Genomic DNA, 20,042 nt, shown 5'->3' on the forward strand with positions numbered 1-20,042 from the left:
CATAAGTGGTGTACATTAAGCAAGCGGGGAGGCAGATCAACCTGCTTGGAGAAGCAGATGGTATAATTTTCTTTCTATTTAGTGGTGTGTTCCTTCCTCTTTGTTCTCAGAAGGCTTTGGCTTTTGCCCTAATACAGTCTTAGTCCTGCCTTAGGAACATGGGTGTCATCAAGGACAACCACCGCCAGAACTTCTGGAAATAACTTCTCTTTAAATGTAAGTGATTTTTCCTTTGACCATTTTGCATTGGGATGTGTGTAAGTTCAACTAGTTTGTTATCACCTCTTCAGAAACATTTAATATTTTTGTTACCAAAGATCAAATCAACTTTTTTGGGGGGTCATTTCTCTCTTCTGCCTTTTTATCAGAACAGTACCATTTTTGAAGATGGGTATAGTTTAGGGCCCTGAAACAAAGAATCATTGTCATCAGCACTAAAGAAACCTCTAACATGTAATCTTAAAAAAACAAGCTTGTTATAGAAAACCTGAATATTTCCAGCTTCTTTACAAAGGTAAAGAAATAAAAACATGTAAATTTAAAGTATTTTTCATAAGGTAAAGCATGCTAATAATTTTATACACATACTTACACAAATGTATGGTTGTATTCAGCCTTATTTGAATTTCAGGATGCAAATGGATTAATTATTTAGTGAACAAGGAACAAATTAAAGGCTGCTGTTTATGCAAAGTCTTATAGTCTAAGAAAAAATTATCTCAAAGTTGTAAGCCTTCAAATTCCTTATTTTTACAAAATTCTCATTAATTTCTATTTTATTTATGGCCTACTCTTAAACTTGGAGTTATATTCAAAGTAAAACTATGTCATGTGTTAAGGGGAAAAAAAACAGTCTTTGGGGAGAAAGAATAATCAATCAGAAAACAAAACAGAGTTCTAGCAAATATATCTTGAATTAGAACACTGGAAAGAAAATAATAAGCATTTTCACAGTCAGAGATCCTTGCTCAGACATCTCAATGATTGAATGAGTGGTGGTCATTAAACAATTTGTTCAGGCTGTGGCAGGATTCTTGCATCAAGAGAGCCGAAATACTAAAGTTCTTCTCAAAGATTGTCCCTTACCATATATTTTGTTCATGATCACTTTGCAGCTTTAAAAACATCTGGTTTTTTGAGGGAATAAAAGAATATACTTGAGATTCTAGAGAGTACAGGCTACCATTTTGCATTGTACAAGGCCAGGGAAGTTCCAACTTATTTTAATCAATATCAAGATTAATATTGAGCCCTAGACTATGCATAATATGAATATTATACATATATATATTATCTACATGATATATAGTATTGCTATGTGTACCAGTATTGCAGTCCAAACCGTAACATTATGTATAATATATAGAGTATTTAGTAATATGCTGACTATTTTGTAAAGCAGCATGATTACATAAGAGTGATGGAACATTATCAAAAAGGTTAGCCTTATTTATTTGGTTCATTTCTGTACAAGCAAAAGAACTACAAGAATTCCTTAGATTTTAAGACAACCCTCAAAGTTGGGGGAAGAATATGAGAAGTCACACATAGAAATTCTTTCTGAGGTTTAAGCTAAGTCTACAGTCTAAACACCTGAGAAGTTGAACTCTATACTTGTTATTTCTATATGAAGTTGTGGCCACAAATCAACATTAATGATAATGATGATGATGACGACAACGTGCTTTCTAGAATTTTCTGAAGAGTTCATTAAAGTTTTAAGTTATGGCAGAAAGGATCATTTTAAAGTGAAAGGCCACACGCAATTCTAAGCAAGCCCACACACCTTGACAACGATACCCTCAATCAAAGCAAAACATGGCTGAGTCATCCGACGAAGACTGGATGAGTTTAGAGTCGTGCATAGCTCTTCCCTGTTTCAGCATCTTCCTTTTAGTCCACTGTTGTTTAGTTTACACTCAGCCAAAATAGATCTTAGGATCTGAACAAACAGGCATAATACCTTTGTTTCCAAAAGGACTTGAGGATGAATCCCAACAAACAGATCTGAAACTCCTGTATCATGCTGGCCAGCAATTTTCCCTCTCCTGCACTCTGGGATGAAAGAGACCAGGTGAATGCTTCAGCTCTACCGCTGTACAAAGGAACAGAAATTTGAGGCACATGTACCTTCAGTATGTGATGTCACATGGAATTAAAGCTGAACTGTCTTCATTATCTTTTCAGGCCTCTATATCTGCCTTGTTTAAGGCAGTGGTTAAATGGTTTCTGGGTCAGCAGCCCCAGCAGTTGCTGCCAAAGTTGGGAGCAGGCCAGATGCCTTTGACATGTGAGTCAGTTTCCTTGGCCACACTCCTGGCTCCTGACTTCTCTCGTCTTCTTGCCTCATCTTCTCTACCGAGCTCCAGTCACACACAGCCCTGCACACATGGCTGACACCAGTACTTCACACCCATCACTTTGACCCTCATTGTTATTCTACGGGGTTGGAAAAGGATCCTAAGTACATTCTCCTTCCCTGTTGGACGCACTCCTTTGAAAATGTCACCGAACTCTTCCCAAATGACAGACATTCAGTGGAAACAGGAATGATTCAGTCACTCCGGTGACTTGGCATGGTGTAGACCAGGGTGTCCCAACCTGCAAGTGCATCTCGGCATCTGATGTGTCAGGAAGATGCCCGGGGTGTGTCACGGCCGCCCCGGGTTTCCTCATTTTTCCACAAGCTTCCTGTTTCTCCTCTCTCTAGTTTCTAACTGTCGCCACAACCACACCTCACTCTCCAGCCTGAGGTCACACCTGATGTCCCGGGGGGAAAAGCTCAGGTGTTCCTAATCAACAGAAGTCCTCCTCGGAAACAAGTGAAGCTCACCTGAGGAGGTAAGACTGAGATTTAGCACGGCCTGGAGGCAGGATGGAAGTGTCAACAGATGCAAAAGCTCCACAGTGAGGCTGCTGGATGGCACATCCCGTACCTGTTGTCTGTCGCTTCTGTAATCTGGGACATACCTTAAGTCTCTCTAAGCCTTTGCTTTTCTTATGGAAAAAAATTAGGGTAATGATGGTGATCACTTGTGGAGGTTTCCTAGGTTTAACTATCATATCTGAAGCATGGAGCTCAATGTCTACAAGAAGGTAAGCACTCAGTAGATGTTAGCTATTGTCAATGTAACACTTCTTATTATATGACATTTCCAGATACAACATCATCTTCAAGTAGATCAGCAGTAAATTGTTTTTAGATGTCAGCCATAATTTTGTTATGTTAAAGAGTCTCTGAAAGACTCGTGCTCTTTCTTAAATAAGAAGAATAGTGTAAACATTTAGTTAGATTTTACAACTCAGTGAGTGTCTTAGGTACGGCACTTAGTCCTCATTATAACCCTACAAGATAGATTACATTATTATCCTAATGTGACTAGTAAAGAAACCAAATGACAAATTCATGGGAGATGTCAAAGAACATCAAACAAAGCAGGATGGTGGAACTATAAAAGGTCCTATTAGAGCAGAAAATCTGATAGGGAATGATAGATAATATAATCATGATGCCCTCATAAAAATATAAAAGCTGCTAAGTAACTAGGTCACAGTCAGAAATCTCTTGTGGCCAGGCAGGACTTCACAATTCAGGCCAATGGACTGCGGGAGCATGCAGACGCTGAGCAGGCTATGAGGCCTGGGAAACCACTTTTAAATTCTGGCAAGAAAGTGTGCGCGATTTGCCTGTGGGCGTCCATGAGAGAAACAGTCACGTCACTAGAAACTGAATACAAGCTGCTTTGTTTGGCTAAAGCTTCATCTGCTCATTGTTCTTGTTTGCTTTGTGGGATGCTGGGCCACACTTTCACTTTGCCACAGCGTGAAAATGTGTCCTCTGAATCCTTAGGAATTCAGGCAACTCATGGATGAGCAAAGACTCAAAATAATTGAAGTGCCTCAATTAAAATAAAATCAATAGAAGTTTTAATACTAGATTAAATTCAATCCATTTTAAGTACTGTACTAGGTCAAGAGTTTCCCTGTGCAAATTAGATGACTCGTGCTCCAAGTTAATTCACTGTATTTATTGTTTTTCGTCTTTTATCAGCTTTCTTGCGGGTGTTGTTTAAGTTTATGTTAGGGTACTAACTTTATTTCACTAATCAACATTGATGAATAATATTAGTCTCTGGATATTAAATTTTTTATGCCAGGCATTCCTATGATGTGGCTGTTTTTAACAACAGTTTACCTGACTTGTGGGACTTTAAATGCTGCTAAATTCTTGGATTTGGAAAAGAAAGTGAATCCTGAAGTGTGGATGAATACTGTAAGTCACTAGAGAATTCCAAACAACATCAAACAAAGCAGAATGGACTGATGGTGGGATTATAGAGTGGAAAGTCTGATAAGAAAAATGGATAGATAATATAATCATAAAATAATCACTATACACCAATAAAAGTATGAAAAATTTAGTCAATGGATTTAATACCTTTACAAGAATCAAGCCAGGTAGATCTGATTCTTTGGCTGAATAACTAATATTGTCAAGTAATGAGAAGTAGAATTGTATTGTGTCTTTTATATACCAGCTCCTTTTTTGAATGTATACTTTATGAATAGTAAGCTATTTGGGTGATACATATCACTGCCTTCTCCTTATCTCTAGTTTTTCTGTCTTTAAGCAAAGAGAGATCTCTACAGAAAAAGGACTTGAAAACATAGCTTTATCAGAAAGACTAGGTCAATGTTAAATATCTCCTCCCCTCAAACATTCACCAATATTAGATATTTTCTAACATTTTTTTTTTTTTGTTGTACTGGGGTTCATGGAAACCCTTCTACCTCCGGGTTACACTCCCAGACCTATTTTTATATTGTTTTTAATTTGGAAACAGGGTCTCTTCAGCCAGCGCCACTGGCTTCGAACCTGCGTGATCCTCCTGTCTCAGCCTCCCAAGCGCGGGGATTACACGCGTGCGCCACCACGCCCGGCCCTATTTTCTAACATTCTAATTATATTTTTACCAAGACTTGTAGGAATTAATTTTACTGCTACCTGGGGCTATAGATTTCAATTATCCACTCCAATAAATATTCACCAGGTGCTTTGTGCTAGTTTATTTTAATAGCCTTCAGAGGAGAGGCCCTGCTCATACCTGTCTTTTCACCGGGCAGAGTGAAATCATCATCTACAATGGCTATCCCAGTGAAGAGTATGAAGTCACTACTGAAGATGGGTACATACTCGTCATCAATAGAATTCCCTATGGGAGAAGACTTGCTAGGAGAAAAGGTACAAGATACGGGTTTCCTGAGAAGTAGGGTTGCATAGAACTGAAATTTAATGCTGGCTGTTTATCAGGAGAGTGACTGATTTATCTATCAACATTGGTTTGAATTGCTAGTCTTTAAAGGGTTAACAAGAAGCTCCATCCTTTCCCTCTAATTCTCCAACAAGAACCTAAAAACACAAAGGACAAGACTTATCCTGCCCACTGCAACCAGGCCCCTCTGTAAGGTTGTAAATTCCAGGGTGGGGCCCACGCTTTGTTACTGATGCCTCTTATGAAATGAATCAACATGATGTTAATAAGGCTTGGATTCTAGGATGAGGAATTAAGCATGCATAAGCATGCAAATGAGACTTCTTACAGGAGGAACATAACTGCACAGCCTTTCGGGAGAGAGAGCTGAGTGCGCAACGTGTCTGCAAAGACACAAAAGCAAACTAATATTTTGCAGCTGCTTACCAGGCCCATTCAGCTTCTTCTCTCCCACCCTCTACAGTCAGTGGGAGCTAAAAATCACCTGGTTTGATGGTCTCTCCTTCTAAGAAATTTGTGTTTTAAGAGTTTCAGAATAAAAAATGAAAATTGGATGTGGGTAGCTCTACCACATAAAATGTGGACTTCCCAGTTAGATTTGAATGTCAAATAAATCATAATTTTCTTTATACATTTTCACTTTAGGATATACTTATACTAAAAATATTAGTTACTGTTATCTTAATTTCAAACTGAACGGAGCATCTTGGAGCTTTTTGTTTATTTTTGATTCTGTATTTTGCTAAATTGGCACAATACCAGGTTTGGGAGAGAACAAGCCATGAAATAAAAAGAAGGAAAATTTATAGGAAAAGTTTTGCTTAAGAATTTTGGAAATGCTTGGAATTAAGAAGAAAAATTAGCCAGGCGTGGTGGCACATGCTTGTAATCCCAGCATTTGGGAGGCTGAGACCGGAGGATCGCGGTTCACAGACAGCCTCAGCTACTTAGTGAGGCCCTCCACAACTTCAAAATAAAGAATAAAAAATTGAGCAGGGGATGTAGCTCCAAGGCCAAATGCCTCTGGGTTCCATCCCCAGACCCGCAAAAAAAAAAAAAAAAAAAAGGAAGAAGAAAAAAAATTGTTAGCTGTATTGTTCTAAATCCTTTAAGTCAGCTGAAGCTCCTGGTAGTCACCATTTTACAGAGGACAAAACTGAGGAACAACAGATTATGTAGAAAGCCCAGAGCCACACAAATAACAAGTAACAGAAGCAGAAATTAAACTCAGTCTAACTCCAGGCAGCCATCAAATGATGGTGCCTTTTTTTGAATCTTCAACCATGGGTCCCTTCTCACTGAATCCTCTCTTCCTTGTGAGTTTGGGAGTTGAAAGAAGGATGCTGAGCTGATTCCACCACTGTAATTTTCAAGTGTTCTCCCATGAGCAGAAACTGGGGATTTGAACAGACTCTTGGCAATGAGGAAATAGTCAATGTCCATGAACACTCACCTCCTCTTTCTCCCTGGAAGAGATGTAGGACTCCATTAATCATGACATATTTTGCATCTTTGTAAGCCACACCCAGAACCTACATATACAGATGCTACTCAACTTAGGATGGAATGATTTTTTGATAAACCTAATATAAATTGAGAACCATCATAAAAATGCATTTAATACACCTTACCTCCTGAGCATTACAGCATACGGTTAAAGTACAGGATGTTTACCATCATTGACTGTGTGGCTGCCTGGGAGCCGAAGCTTCTTACTACCATGCTCTGGAGAGCAAGTCCAATCACATATTGCTTGTGGGAAAAGATCAGAACTCAGAAATTGGAGTCTGATTTATACTGTATACATATTGATTTTTCGCTATGGTAAGGTTGAAAGATAGTCACACTGTCCTAAGTTGGTGACCATCTATAAATAAATCTATAGAGCAAGGTAGTTGTATACCCATTATTTGGCATGAGACAGAGCTGTGTTGGAATTTCTGCTCTGTACTTTGTTAGCTGGGTGATCCTCCTGGAGAGTTATTTTACTCCCCCAAGACTTGGTTTTCACATCTATAAAATGATCCTCAAAGTAGTAGCTATTGCTGGGCATGATGGTACATGTTTGTAATTCCAGTATTTGGAATGCTGAGACAGGAGGATGGCAGGTTTGTGGCAAGCTTCTGAAACTTAGCAAGGTCCTCTGCAACTTAGCAAGACCTTGTTTCAAAATAAAAAATAAAATGGGGCTGTAGTGTAGCTCAAAGGTAAATCTTCTGGGTTCAACTCCTAGTATCTCACACATACAAATAACACCTGCTTTCTAGAGTTATTTTAAGCTAAGACAAGCTAACACATATTCATAGGTCAATATTAGCACCAGGCACCAAGTATGTGCTCAAGAAATGGAAAATGTGATTATAAAGCTTACACTAATGATAGGAGAGAAAGGGAATTCTAGTTTTTCTGGTGTGTGTGTGTGTGTGTGTGTGTGTGTGTGTGTGTGTGTGTGTGTAATATTTCTGACATACTTTATCATAAGTCTCTCTTGCTTTCTCTCTTTCCACCTCACCCTTAGGTCCCCGGCCAGTGGTGTACATGCAGCATGCTCTGTTTGCAGACACTGCCTACTGGCTTGAGAATTATGCCAATGGAAGTCTTGGATTCCTTCTAGCAGATGCGGGTTATGATGTGTGGATGGGAAACAGTCGGGGTAACACTTGGTCAAGAAGACACAAAACACTCTCAGTGAATGAAGAAAAATTTTGGGCCTTTAGGTAAACTGTATTTAAGAGGAAAGTTGGAGGCAGTTTCTTTAAGTATGATAGCATGGGTGGTATTAATGATAGTCTATAATACTTGGAGGCATTAAACTGCCTTGTAGTGTCCATGAATATCTCCAAGGAGGGAAATAGTAAGAAGCTTTTTGGTTCACTGATTATTCTACAAGAAAATTATGCCATTTTAACAAAATTATTTGAACATTCAATTCTATCTGAAACTATACATTTTAAGTATTCACAAGATAGCTCAGCAAATTTGTAAGACTCATTCCTTCATTTATTCACTCATTCATTCGTTCAAACAGGGTTTATGAAGTACCTACTGTTACACTGCCCCATGCCCTGAGCATTCAAATGGTGAACAGTATCAGACCTCATGAAACTTATATTCATTCTACTGGTATTTTTACAGATTCTCTTTTCCAGGACAGCCATTGAACTTTGTAAAGACATTGAATATCAGTACTGTGGTTGAGACTGCACAGCAGACCATGTTCAGGAAAGCTGTATGAGGGTTTTAAAACATCATTAATGGGCAGTGAATAAGAATATTTTAATCAATTGGCTGTTTCTTATAATCTAAGTGTCTTCTGTCATCACCAGAGGACAAAGAGGTGTCTGTAGTAGATTATCCTTCCTCAAGCCTCAGCTTCCTGTTGGTTTGCTGCTAGAATAAAGTGTGCATTCCTACCACATTAGTGAAATAGTCAGCACTAACTGATGGGTTGAAAGGAGAAAGGGAATAGTGGAATACATTGTGAGGGATAGAGCTCTGTGAAGGGGGCAAGAGCCAGGAAATCATGTCATGTCACCAGCCTTTGACTGGGAGCTTGGAACTCATACATTTGAAGGCATCACAGAAATTTTCTTATACATGCTGGTACCAGTTTAAAGATCTCCTGTATGCTTTTAATAAGAAGGTCTCTAGCTCATGGAATACTTGATTCAATTAATTATTGCATGGGCCTTTTTGTTCTCCTGTATCAGTGCTGATTAAACTGGTACTAGAATTTTAGTATATATTAAATATATATTTATATGGACAAAAATATTAATAATAGAAACATCTGATTAAGTGCCTATTAGCAGCTAAATTATGTCTTTCATATTATCCAACCCCTATAGCTGTCCTGAAAACTGGCCACTGTCCTATTCATTTCTTAAAAGAGGAAACTTAGGCTCATAGCATTTAAATAACTTGTCAAGTGACTCAGCTAATATATGATGGAGTCATAATTGACAATAGCCTGGTTTCCAAAGATGAATATTAAGTATCCCTAAGAGCTGTGAATCCTATGGGAGAGTCAATGCAGAGTTATGCAAACTAGTTGAGAATTAAAAAGGGAAGAAAAAGCAAGGGAAGAGAGTGAAGAGGAGAAAGAAGAAGGCCAAATTTCAGTTAGCACACAGTCTTGAAAAAGTTCCTGCTATTGCAAACTGTGTAAATGCAGGGGGGGAAAAGAGCTATAGTAGTCTGCATTTAATTGAGTAGATAATGAGATACACAGCGAGGAAGCAGACTTCATAGATCCTGGGTGCACAAAAGCAGTGAACAAGTGTCTGCGTTTTAAACTTACAGTTTCAAGTACTCACAAACCCCTGTTTTATTTTGCAGTTTTGATGAAATGGCCAAATACGATCTCCCAGGAACAATAAATTTCATTGTAAAAAAAACCGGTCAGGAAAAGTTGTATTTCATTGGACACTCACTTGGTACAACAATAGGTATGTTTGCAAGGTTCGATGTTATTAGAGTCTTACAGGAATACACCTTTACATTGGCATGGAGTAACTGCTATTTACAATGCCCTTAACCCACTGTTCTGTGCTGGAAATAACCCAAGTGCTCTAAGTGGCTGTGTTGCTGCAGCCCAGAGACTGTGAGTATGTAGGGCAACCCTTTCCTCGATTTCAGGTCATGGCCACACATTAGTAATGATGATGTAGTTTTCCAGGAATAATATGTGTCCTAAAAACAAGGAAGTAATTCTGAAGAGCAAGTTTCTAGGCTCCTTCTGAACTGAAAAGTAAGGCTTAATGCTACCAAAGAGTCCTAAGCATATGTTAATCATACCTTCCTCACAACCCAAATTGGGTTTAAATAAAATAAAAGAAAGGGGCTTATACTTAACTTGGGCAAATTTAAAAACTAATGGCCACATTTTTTGTAGGTCGGAGCCAAAAAAATTATAATAAACCAATTGGACTTATCTATTAGTAGGTCACTTAATACTTATGGAATAGCAACTAAATGTATGCCCTATTTATATTTTAAAGAAATTTAATTACCTTCTTTTTAAAAATTTACACCTTAATAGTTGCCTAGATCTTTTGGAATGATATCAGTAACCTAGTTCCAAATAAAAGTTTAAAGGGAACTACTAATCAAATTAGAATTTATTGTTGGTTTTGTATTAACATTTCTAATTTTATGAGGATAAGTCATATGACATGCAATATTTTAGTTTGAGTAAAACTGCAAGAGACAATAAATCTTCTGACCATATTTTCATTACCACATGTTGCCGGGCATGGTGGCGCACACTTGTAATCCCTGTGCTTGGGAAGCGGAGACAGGAGGATCACGCTGGTTCAAAGCCAGCCTTACTGGCTTAAGAGACCCTGTTTCCAAATTTAAAAAATATAAAATAGGTCTGGGAGTGTAGCCTAGAGGTAGAAGGGTTTCCAGGAACCCCAGTACCACCAAAAAAGAAACACCCAGATATTGATCAGTACTTTATATTGATGGGCTTTTTACAAGCTTGAAACAGTAAGGATCAGAAAACAGAAAGTATCAAAGGACCAGTTAGAGACCCCAAAATTGCCACTAAGAAGCAAAGAATTATATTACAATATTTAGCACCTACTGGGTATTCATTATGTGTATGCCCCTATATTCAGTACCTTTCCTCCCAGTCTTCAGAATAACCCTACTATTATTATCTCCACCTCATAAAAGAGGTAGCAAGTCAAAGAAAATAAGCGGAGTTGCCCACGGTCTCTTAGCACATGGAGGCAGAACAGAGATTCAATCCAGGTCCTTCTGACTTCACCAGTGCATTGTATGGGCACTGTGGAGAGACTGTGCAGAGGAGGAATGACTTAGGTTGGGTCTGAGAAGATGGGTAGGACTTGGAAATGTTCTTGCCTTTCATGGGCACAGAAAACAGAGAACGTGACCATCAGTGTTCTGTGTTAGATTGAGGGCATGGAATATTTCAGGGAGGACTATTTGCAGTTGGGACAGAGAACTTTTTGTCATGTGAGAAAGACTCGCTGGTCGTAGGAAGTTTAGTAACCCAGGTACCAGGTCTGCTAAATGTCACTAGTAGTCAGTGTGACCACTAGAAATTTACCTCCACACATTTCAAAATGACCTCTGGCAGGAAGTATCACATCTGGTTCAATATCTTTGTACCAATTACTCAGTCACTCATTCTGAATTCTTTTTTGGCCAAAACAGATCTAACATTTTCATAAGCATTTCTCTGTGTGTGCACATACCCACTCTCCCCAGTAAATGCCCAGGAAGGACAACCAAAGTACACAAATCTCCATATTGCCTTTCCAGTGTAGTGCTGATCCAGACCTGTGTGCTCATGGGGCTATAAATTGGTGAAATGCTACTTCTGAAAGAGCAGAGCAGATGGAGACCCCTGGTTCTTACTGGGACTCCAGTGGACCCAGAAAAAAGCGCATTCCATTTTGGAAGCTGGGAAGAGCCTGGATGGTTGGTAAACATCCATTAAGGCACTGTAAGCAATGAACTCTCATAATGAGAAAGAAAGCCTGTCAAGTAATTGGGATAGTGCAGAAAAAAAGCAAGGAATGTGTGTGCTATGAACTGATTATTGACTTCTGAAAGCTCTACGACTCATTCTAGCAGCTCAGAGTTGGGGGTGAAGTGTAAATCTTGCCAGCATTTGCCTCAAGCTTGGGAAGAGAGACTGTCTATAGCTTCAGCCCCTCATCCCTCTCCCTTCACCCACCAGCTACTCCAAGTGAAACTTGGAATTGGCTTTCACAACCAAGTTATATTGTTCATCAATATAATAAAAGAAAGTTGGGATTGTGGGAATAGAAAGAACTGAAGGCAATTTTTTTTGTTGTTGCAGAATTACTCAGGAAAACTTCCCAATTCATCTCCAGGATCATTACAATAGAAGGGCATAGATTCATCAGAGTCCCACTTTTGTTGGTAGAAATATTGTTTATTTCTAATTTTTATAAGATTGTCTTGTCTCCTGTTCCTTTAGGGTTTATAGCCTTTTCTACCATACCTGAACTGGCACAAAGAATCAAAATGAATTTTGCCTTGGGTCCTGTGGTGTCATTCAAATATCCCACAAGCATTTTTACCAGTATTTTTCTACTTCCAAATTCTGCACTCAAGGTAGGCTTCGCCCTTTTCCAAACTTTACTGAAGATCACATTTTGGATCATAGATCCTTGTTGTTTTTAAGTCTATTATGAAGTAAAAATAGAAAATTTAAATAAAACCTATAGAAATCATGCCCTGTGGGTATGTTTGCATATGTGTGTGCAGCGAATACATGTCTATGCCGTAGTGTCTACAAGGCTCACATACAATTCATTATACTCAGACTCAAAGGTGAAGACCTATTGGAATTTCACTATGAGCTGAGTGCTACACCAATACAGTTCCATTTGGTTGGCTAGGCCAATGAATTCACAATGTCCAATTGGAAGATGCTCTTCAAGTTATGTATGATCATGGATGTCTCTAGTTTTGACTTTAGAGAAGCCTAATTTGCTCCTTTTCATCTGAGAGCTTGCTCTGATTTACAGGCGTTATATCCCAATGCTTCAATGTCTTATGCCTCATGTCTTCACTCAAATATTTACTCATATTCTTCAAGACCAAAAAGAGTTGCTTGATTTACTCTTGTGAATTTTATTCACTAAAGGGCTGAGTTTTTGTTTGTTCTGTTTGGTTTTCTTTCTCTGTGAAAGTTATGGCCAAAAAGAATGTAGTATTCTACCAAGATTACCCTTTTAATTTGGAGTGATGGTAAAAATAGATGTGAGCTAAAATGAAGTCAAAGAAACCAATTAAATACCACAATAGTTCATATATAAGAAGATGAGAGCCTGGTCTAGAGTGGAGTGGTAGGGATGGGTAAAGATATTAGTGAACTAACAGACATTTTTTCATAAGGTCTAATGATCAACTTGATATTGATTTTATTTGTTTACTGCATGGTTAGTAGTTTAAAATATGTTAATATCAGTTTCAATTGTCTATATTTGGGTAGTGTTATGTAAACTAATTGTTATATTCTGAGGTAAATACATCTATCTGTACATCCCCCAGTTTTTTATATATATTACTTTTCTTATGTAGATCAGACATAAGTAAATAATGTCCCTATTATCTCAGTTCCCACTTCCTACTGTCAAAATTCCTACCCACTTTAAATCCCATTTCCTGGTTGTGCCTACAAGCTCCAGAACGCCATCAGAAATCTTATCTAATCTTGCTTTCCAAATACCTAGACGTTTTAACTGGGTAGTCTTTGTGACATCATATTCTTTTCTACCTAAAAATGAGGTAGCACCTTCTTTTTTAGTACCCCGTTCTCTACTTTTGATGATCAGCATCGTCTAATCTGGGGCAGTAGTAGTAGTAGTAGTGGTAGTAGTAGTAGTAGAAAGCCATTGTGTGCATGTGTAATATGGAAAACCTGATTTTGCTTCCTTTTCAATACAACATTTTGCCTTAAGAAGAAAGCTATCCTACCCTTCTTATCAATAAGTGAGAAATAATGGCAATCATTCACTGGACGAAGTATAAGGGGGCTTCACCATGAGAATTAAATTTGGGGCTGAACGCTCATTACTGCAATGTCCTTGGAAATAATGTTCGATCATCTTCCTCATTTGGAAATTGATTCTTAAGTCACTTTTTCTGAGGAACTTGGTCTCCTTGACTGAAATAGAAAATAGATCCCAAAGTGTGGATAATTCCTAGAGTGAAGGGAATATCAAGAAGTCTGAAGATAGATCTTGAGAAAATAATAATTATTAATATTCTTTTACTCTCATAGGCTATGTTTGGTACTAAAGGTTTCTTTTTAGAAGAGACCAAGAAGATACCTTCTACCAAAATCTGCAATAACAAAGTACTCTGGTTTATATGTAGTGAGTTTATGTCCTTATGGGCTGGACCCAACAAGAAGAATATGAATTTGGTATGTATAATAATTATGGGGCCATGGGATACTTGAAGAAATGTCAGCTTTCCTTGGATTCATTTTGATCTCTCTCTTACACTGCATACATTCATATGGTGTCCCAAACCCTTCAAGGCAGGATTTTGGTAAGCATAGATGGTTAGGTATTCCACAAACCATAAATTGGAGGACTTGGGAAGGCAAAAGCAGCTGCCTCCTTTCATCCCTGGCCAAAGTGAGGAGCAGGGATGTTCCATCATGGGTGGTAGCTTCTTCCACACTCACAGGCAGCCATGACTAACTGCACTCAGTGTGGACTTATGACATTTGGATACATATGTTAAAAAGTGAGCTCCTAGGAAAGAAGAGCATGCCTGTGGGCTTGGGGCGTATGTACTGTGGGTCGTCCTGAATGAATGCTTTTGGTTTCCAATAAAGCTCACCACTTATCCTGGGAAATCTTGGACTGGGTGGAAGGAATGCCCTTTCTATGAACTCTGCACTTCCTGCTATTGAGAATTCAAGGAGGAGGAGGAGGAATTTATATTCACAGACTAGTGTAGTGGAGTAGTTGATCTCTGCTGTATTCTGCCCTGTCTACAGTCCCTCACTCTCTCGGCTAAGCTATCAAAGGGTATGCTCTGCTATATTCTAACCTGAGACCAGTGAGATTATTAGAGGGAATCTGGTTCTAAGACAGCTGTTCTCCACTAGCCCATCCCACCCCTGTGGTTTAAGAGACTGAATTAGGTTAGGTTAAAACCCATGAGCAGCCATTGTTCAAAGCCTGCTCATTCAAAAGTAAAGATTTTTAATAGTTTGTTTGGATCAAGTTCATTATATTCTAAGATATATAATTATGATTTCTATTTAATATTTATCATTTTTGTCTCCATGATGTCCACAAAGATAGAAATAATCTTTGGAAAAAATTGTTTTTAACTTTGTTCTTGAAATGTTTTATTTTATTCTCACAAGAGCCCAGCATGTTCATGGTATGATTATTTATTTACTTAAAAAAAATTTATTGGTGCATTATATTCATACATCATATTGGGGTAAAAAACTTGTGTGGACATACATGTACACATCACCCATTTAGCCCATTTAGTAGATGAAAAAATAAAAACTCAAAGATGTTAAAATAACTTGACCTTAGCTGGGTGTGGTGGCGCACACTTGTAATCCCAACTTCCGGGGGGCTGAGACTGGAGGATTGTGGTTTGTGGACAGCCACAGCTACTTAGTGAAGCCCTAGCAACTCAGTGAGACCCTGTTTCAAAATAAAGAATAAAAAACAGGGCAGGGGGTATAGCTTGGAGGTCAAATGCCTCTGGGTTTCATCCCCATACACCCCCCGCAAAAAAAAAAAAAAAAAAAAACTTGGCCAAAGTCCTAAGGTTGATAAGTAGCATTACAAGACCCTGAAATCCATGTTTTATGATTTGTTGATCCATCTGTGACAATGTACACACATCCCCTTGCACACACCAACCCTGCACTGGCATGTACCACCTTTCCTGGCCGCAGTGCTTCATGGTGCCCAGTGATGCTTCTACCTCAAAATAAGCAAATCCCCCTGCAGATTCAGAGCTAGCACAGGTTTGTTCTCAAGCAGCCCATTTCACTTGTCAGCTTCTGGTTCACTCACCTTCAAGTGTCTGACATAAATGCAGATTAATTCAGATGATCCTGCCTCATCACTTTCAAGGCTCCGATCTTTGTGATTAATTCTTAGTGAGACTGTTCTCTGCTTCTGAAATGCACAGTTTATTTCACTGGGTGATTGTTGTAACCTGGGTATCATTTCCTCTAGAGTCGAATGGATGTGTATATGTCACATGCTCCCACCGGATCATCAGTACAGAACATCCTGCATATAAAACAGGTATACTCTGTCCTGGAAAACACCCGATCCTTTATCTTCATTATATGGGAAAAGACAGAGCTCTCCCTTTTAGGCGTACCCTGAGAAGCTTAGCCACGCTTTCAAATTTGTCCTTGTTGCCATCTTCATGATTTTCCCTAAATTTTGAGAGAAAGGATTTATGGTGCAAACCAAATAGATGACATAAATGAACTCCATCTTCAACCACAGCTTGCGCAATAGGCCCTAGGCTGAAGCAAGGGTTAATTGAGAGAATCTTGGGAGGACTGAGGCTTTCCCAGAGAGAGAAATCTTTGGGATTTGACTTTTTTCTAAAGAATCTTGGTTTCTAGTTTTCTCTTCAAACCAAGGAGAACCACTGGTCTCCAAGGTGGACCTGATTTTTTCACAATAATAAGCTATTTACATCCTTCTGTCAATCCAAAGGCCTTATTTTCTGCACAGCATAGTGGTTTTTTTAAGATTTACAGTTGGCACTTATGCTTATTATAGCCTGAATTATATATTATATATGATATATATTATTATATTTATATATTATATATATTATATATGATATATATATTATATATGATTATTATAGCCTGATTATAGCCTGAATATCCCTTTCCTAAAACACATTTATTCCAGCTTTACCGATCTGATGAATTCAGAGCTTACGACTGGGGGAGTGAAGCTGAAAATATGCGGCACTATAATCAGGTGAGCTCATTGGCCCAGAATGGAGGTGTTGAGAAATGTTAATCAGAAGCTATTTGAGAATGTGAAGATTCTTACCTGCTAATTGGTGGCATTTATACTGATAGAGTTCTTGAAAGAAAAAAGTCTCACTTTGATCTGTATTCACTGCAGAATTTTTAGAAATAAAAGAGCATATCTAAAGGATATTCAATCATTTGTATCTCTCCACTCAGAGATAACTAGATGTATACATTTATTCTAATTTTCTTAGCCTCATATTACATATTACACAACTTTAATTTTACTTCTTTATTTCAAGCTATGAAGATATAAGCAATGTTACTAAAAAGACTTTTAAACATAATTTTAATAGCTGCATACTAATATAAATTGTTGCAGAAAAATCTCCACAGTAAATAAATACACATTTTTGATGCCACCTGAAATACTAAGATTCTGTTTGAACATTTAAAAGTATTATTCAACATTGATGAGTTGGGTTTTAAGGCACCTTTTCCCATATAACATCAAAATTTGTAAACTAATTTAGCACTGAATTTTTATTTTTTAATTTATTGGTGCACTGCAATCATACATCTCGATGAGGTGCAGAGTGGTAGAGACATACATGCACACATCACTCATCTAGCCCTTCCCAGTTCCCGCCCCCTTCCCTCCCCCTCCGTCCTTCTCATGACTTTGATATGTTTGTGTTGATGGACATCTTGGCTGATTCCATAGTTTGGTAATTGTGAATTGTACAAAAAATATGGAATACTTCATGAATTTGCATGTCAGCCTTGCTCAGGAGCCATGCTAATCTTCCCTGTATCACTTCAATTTAAGTATATGTGCTGCCAAAGAGAGCACAGTACTGAATTTTTAATCACTCTCATAGTTGGGCTGGGCTTCTAAATAGGAACCACATTAAATTAAAATTTCCCAATATTTTCCCAGGCTAGTTTTTTTAAAGTCCATTTACTGGTTGAAACACAGATTAATTAAGTTGTTTTTGAGCATCAAAACAATCAGTTGGACCAGACAATTTCTCAGCAGTGAATTGAATTTGCTCCTTAAAGACAACTATAAAAGGTAGATTATACGTATACAAGTATATATAAACATATTATATATATATATATATTGCTTCTTAAATCAGTTTGATAAAGATGTAATTTATGTACAAAAAAATTTTCCTGTCTTATGTTTTATGTTTTCAATTCAATGAATTTTGACAAATATGTTCATTTGTGTAATCATAATATAGGACATACCTATTACCTCCCATCCTCCTGGCTGCTCTTATTATCTTACATGAACTCTTGTCCTTTATGAAAAATAAGCAAACAAACCTTCCCTTTGTGCATCAATTTCTATCAAGTCACTCTATTTCAATCAACATTTTGTAATATTTTAAAGAGCATCTTTCTCTCTTCTACTCTCTCCTGAACCTTGGAAAATGTGATTTCAGTCTTTATTTTTCCATCAGAACTATGTTTAAAGTTGCCTGTGGCTTTTTATTGCCAAGTCAGTTGGCTTTTCTCACCTTTTGAGATGTGTTGTGTTACTTAGCATATTCTCTTTGCAACTTGCTTTCCTAACTTGAACTTCCACAAAGCGCTGGTCCCTGATTTTTCCTTTCCTTTTCCATTGCTGTTTGGCCCCCTATACTGGCTGCTCTTCCTGCTTCCCCACTCAAATTGCCAACATTTACCTTGGATTCTTCTCCACTCCCTTTCTTTCTTCCCTGGAAAATTTAGCCATCCCTGTAGCTTCCATAGAGACCATCCATACTGTTTGTCTAGACTTTTAAGAACCTACCTTCAACCTACTTCTTCTGTAAGTCACCCCAATGAACTGCTGCCCATACAGCAGTAAGCTCTGAGTAAGCAGTCGGAGCTCTGAGGAATGACTGCTTTGGCCCCCAACACTTTTAAAAGATGTTCAAATTTCTTAGCTTGACATTCAGACCTTGACTATCTGCTCTTAAACTTTCATCTACTATATTCTCTTACAGATGTTCTCCTGCAACATTGGGAAGCTTGTCATTTATTTTCCCTTCCTTCCTTCCTTCCTTCCTTCCTTCCTTCCTTCCTTCCTTCCTTCCTTCCTTCCTTCCTTTCTTTCTTTCTTTTTTTTTTTTTTGCAGTACTGGGGATGGAACCCAGAGGCATTTGACCTTCGAGCTACACCCCCTGCCCTACTTTTTATTCTTTATTTTGAAATAGGGTCTCACTAAGTTGCAGAGGGCCTCACTAAGTAGCTGAGGCTGTCTGCAAACCGCGATCCTCCGGTCTCAGCCTCCCAAATGCTGGGATTACAAGTGTGCACCCACCATGCCCGGCAAAGCTTGTCATTTCTGATCACGGCTTGCACATAGTTCCTGTCCCTTAGAAAGCTCCCTGACCCACTCCCATCTCTGTCCATCAAAATCCAAACATTCTCAAGAGTCATTTCAAATGACTTCTCTTTTTTTAAGCCCTCAGTTGGAAATCTTTCCCTTCACTTTCATGGTATTTGGGGAGTGTTTATGGAATTCTATATACTGTACTGGGTATGCAGATATTTGTTGGCACATCCTGCCTTACTTCTTCCTTTGCAAACTCCTTGAAGGTCGTGACCATTGCATGCTTTCTTCTTGTCTCTCTTGGTGCCTAACAGAGCTGTGGCCGTAAGTTGATACTCTCTTAGCAGCCTTTCAATTTCTTTGAATTCTGTTGCTGCTGTGTGGAGCATTCTCTCATGAATGTCATTTCTTTCTCTCTCACAGAGTCGTCCTCCACTATATGACTTGACTGCCATGAATGTGCCCACTGCTATTTGGGCTGCTGGAAAGGACAGCCTTATAACACCCAAGGATGTGAGCAGGATACTCCCCCAAATTAGAAACCTCCATTACTTTAAACTATTGCCAGATTGGAACCACTTTGATTTTGTCTGGGGTCTCGATGCCCCTCAACGGGTATACAAGAAGATCATTTCTTTGATGAAGGAGTATCTCTAGATATAATACATCTACTTTTAAGAAGCTTTAGAAAAAATACCAGTGTACAGTGAGGTTGCCCACAGCACCCTCGCTATTGTAGCTACCATTGTTCCCTGATCTTGGCATCCCATCTAGGAATTATTTGAACTGTGCTGTTCTTTTCTCTAAGAAATGTTTGCATCTGAAATCTTAGGATTTCATCCTCTCAGTTAAGGCTAAGTGCTCATTTTCATACAAGATGACCTAGTAAGTACTTCTCTGCTAAATGTACAATTGAAAATCGTTGAAGACTTTTTC

At 38.4% G+C, this 20,042-nt stretch overlaps 1 protein-coding gene across 1 annotated transcript; it reads left to right on the forward strand.

The window, feature by feature from the left end:
- Window positions 1-4,165: 4,165 nt before the first annotated feature.
- LIPN (lipase family member N) lies at window positions 4,166-19,763 on the forward strand (the record flags this gene model as incomplete). Its single annotated transcript, XM_080695378.1, has 9 exons — window positions 4,166-4,273; window positions 5,125-5,242; window positions 7,792-7,990; window positions 9,612-9,721; window positions 12,253-12,389; window positions 14,065-14,208; window positions 16,007-16,078; window positions 16,709-16,780; window positions 19,530-19,763. The coding sequence occupies 9 exons, from the start codon at window positions 4,166-4,168 to the stop codon at window positions 19,761-19,763; spliced, it is 1,194 nt and encodes a 397-aa protein (XP_080551504.1).
- Between the last annotated feature and the right edge of the window lie 279 nt (window positions 19,764-20,042).

This window comes from Muscardinus avellanarius (genome assembly GCF_963383645.1).
Source record: "Muscardinus avellanarius genome assembly, chromosome: 4".
Taxonomy (NCBI): Eukaryota; Metazoa; Chordata; class Mammalia; order Rodentia; family Gliridae; genus Muscardinus; species Muscardinus avellanarius.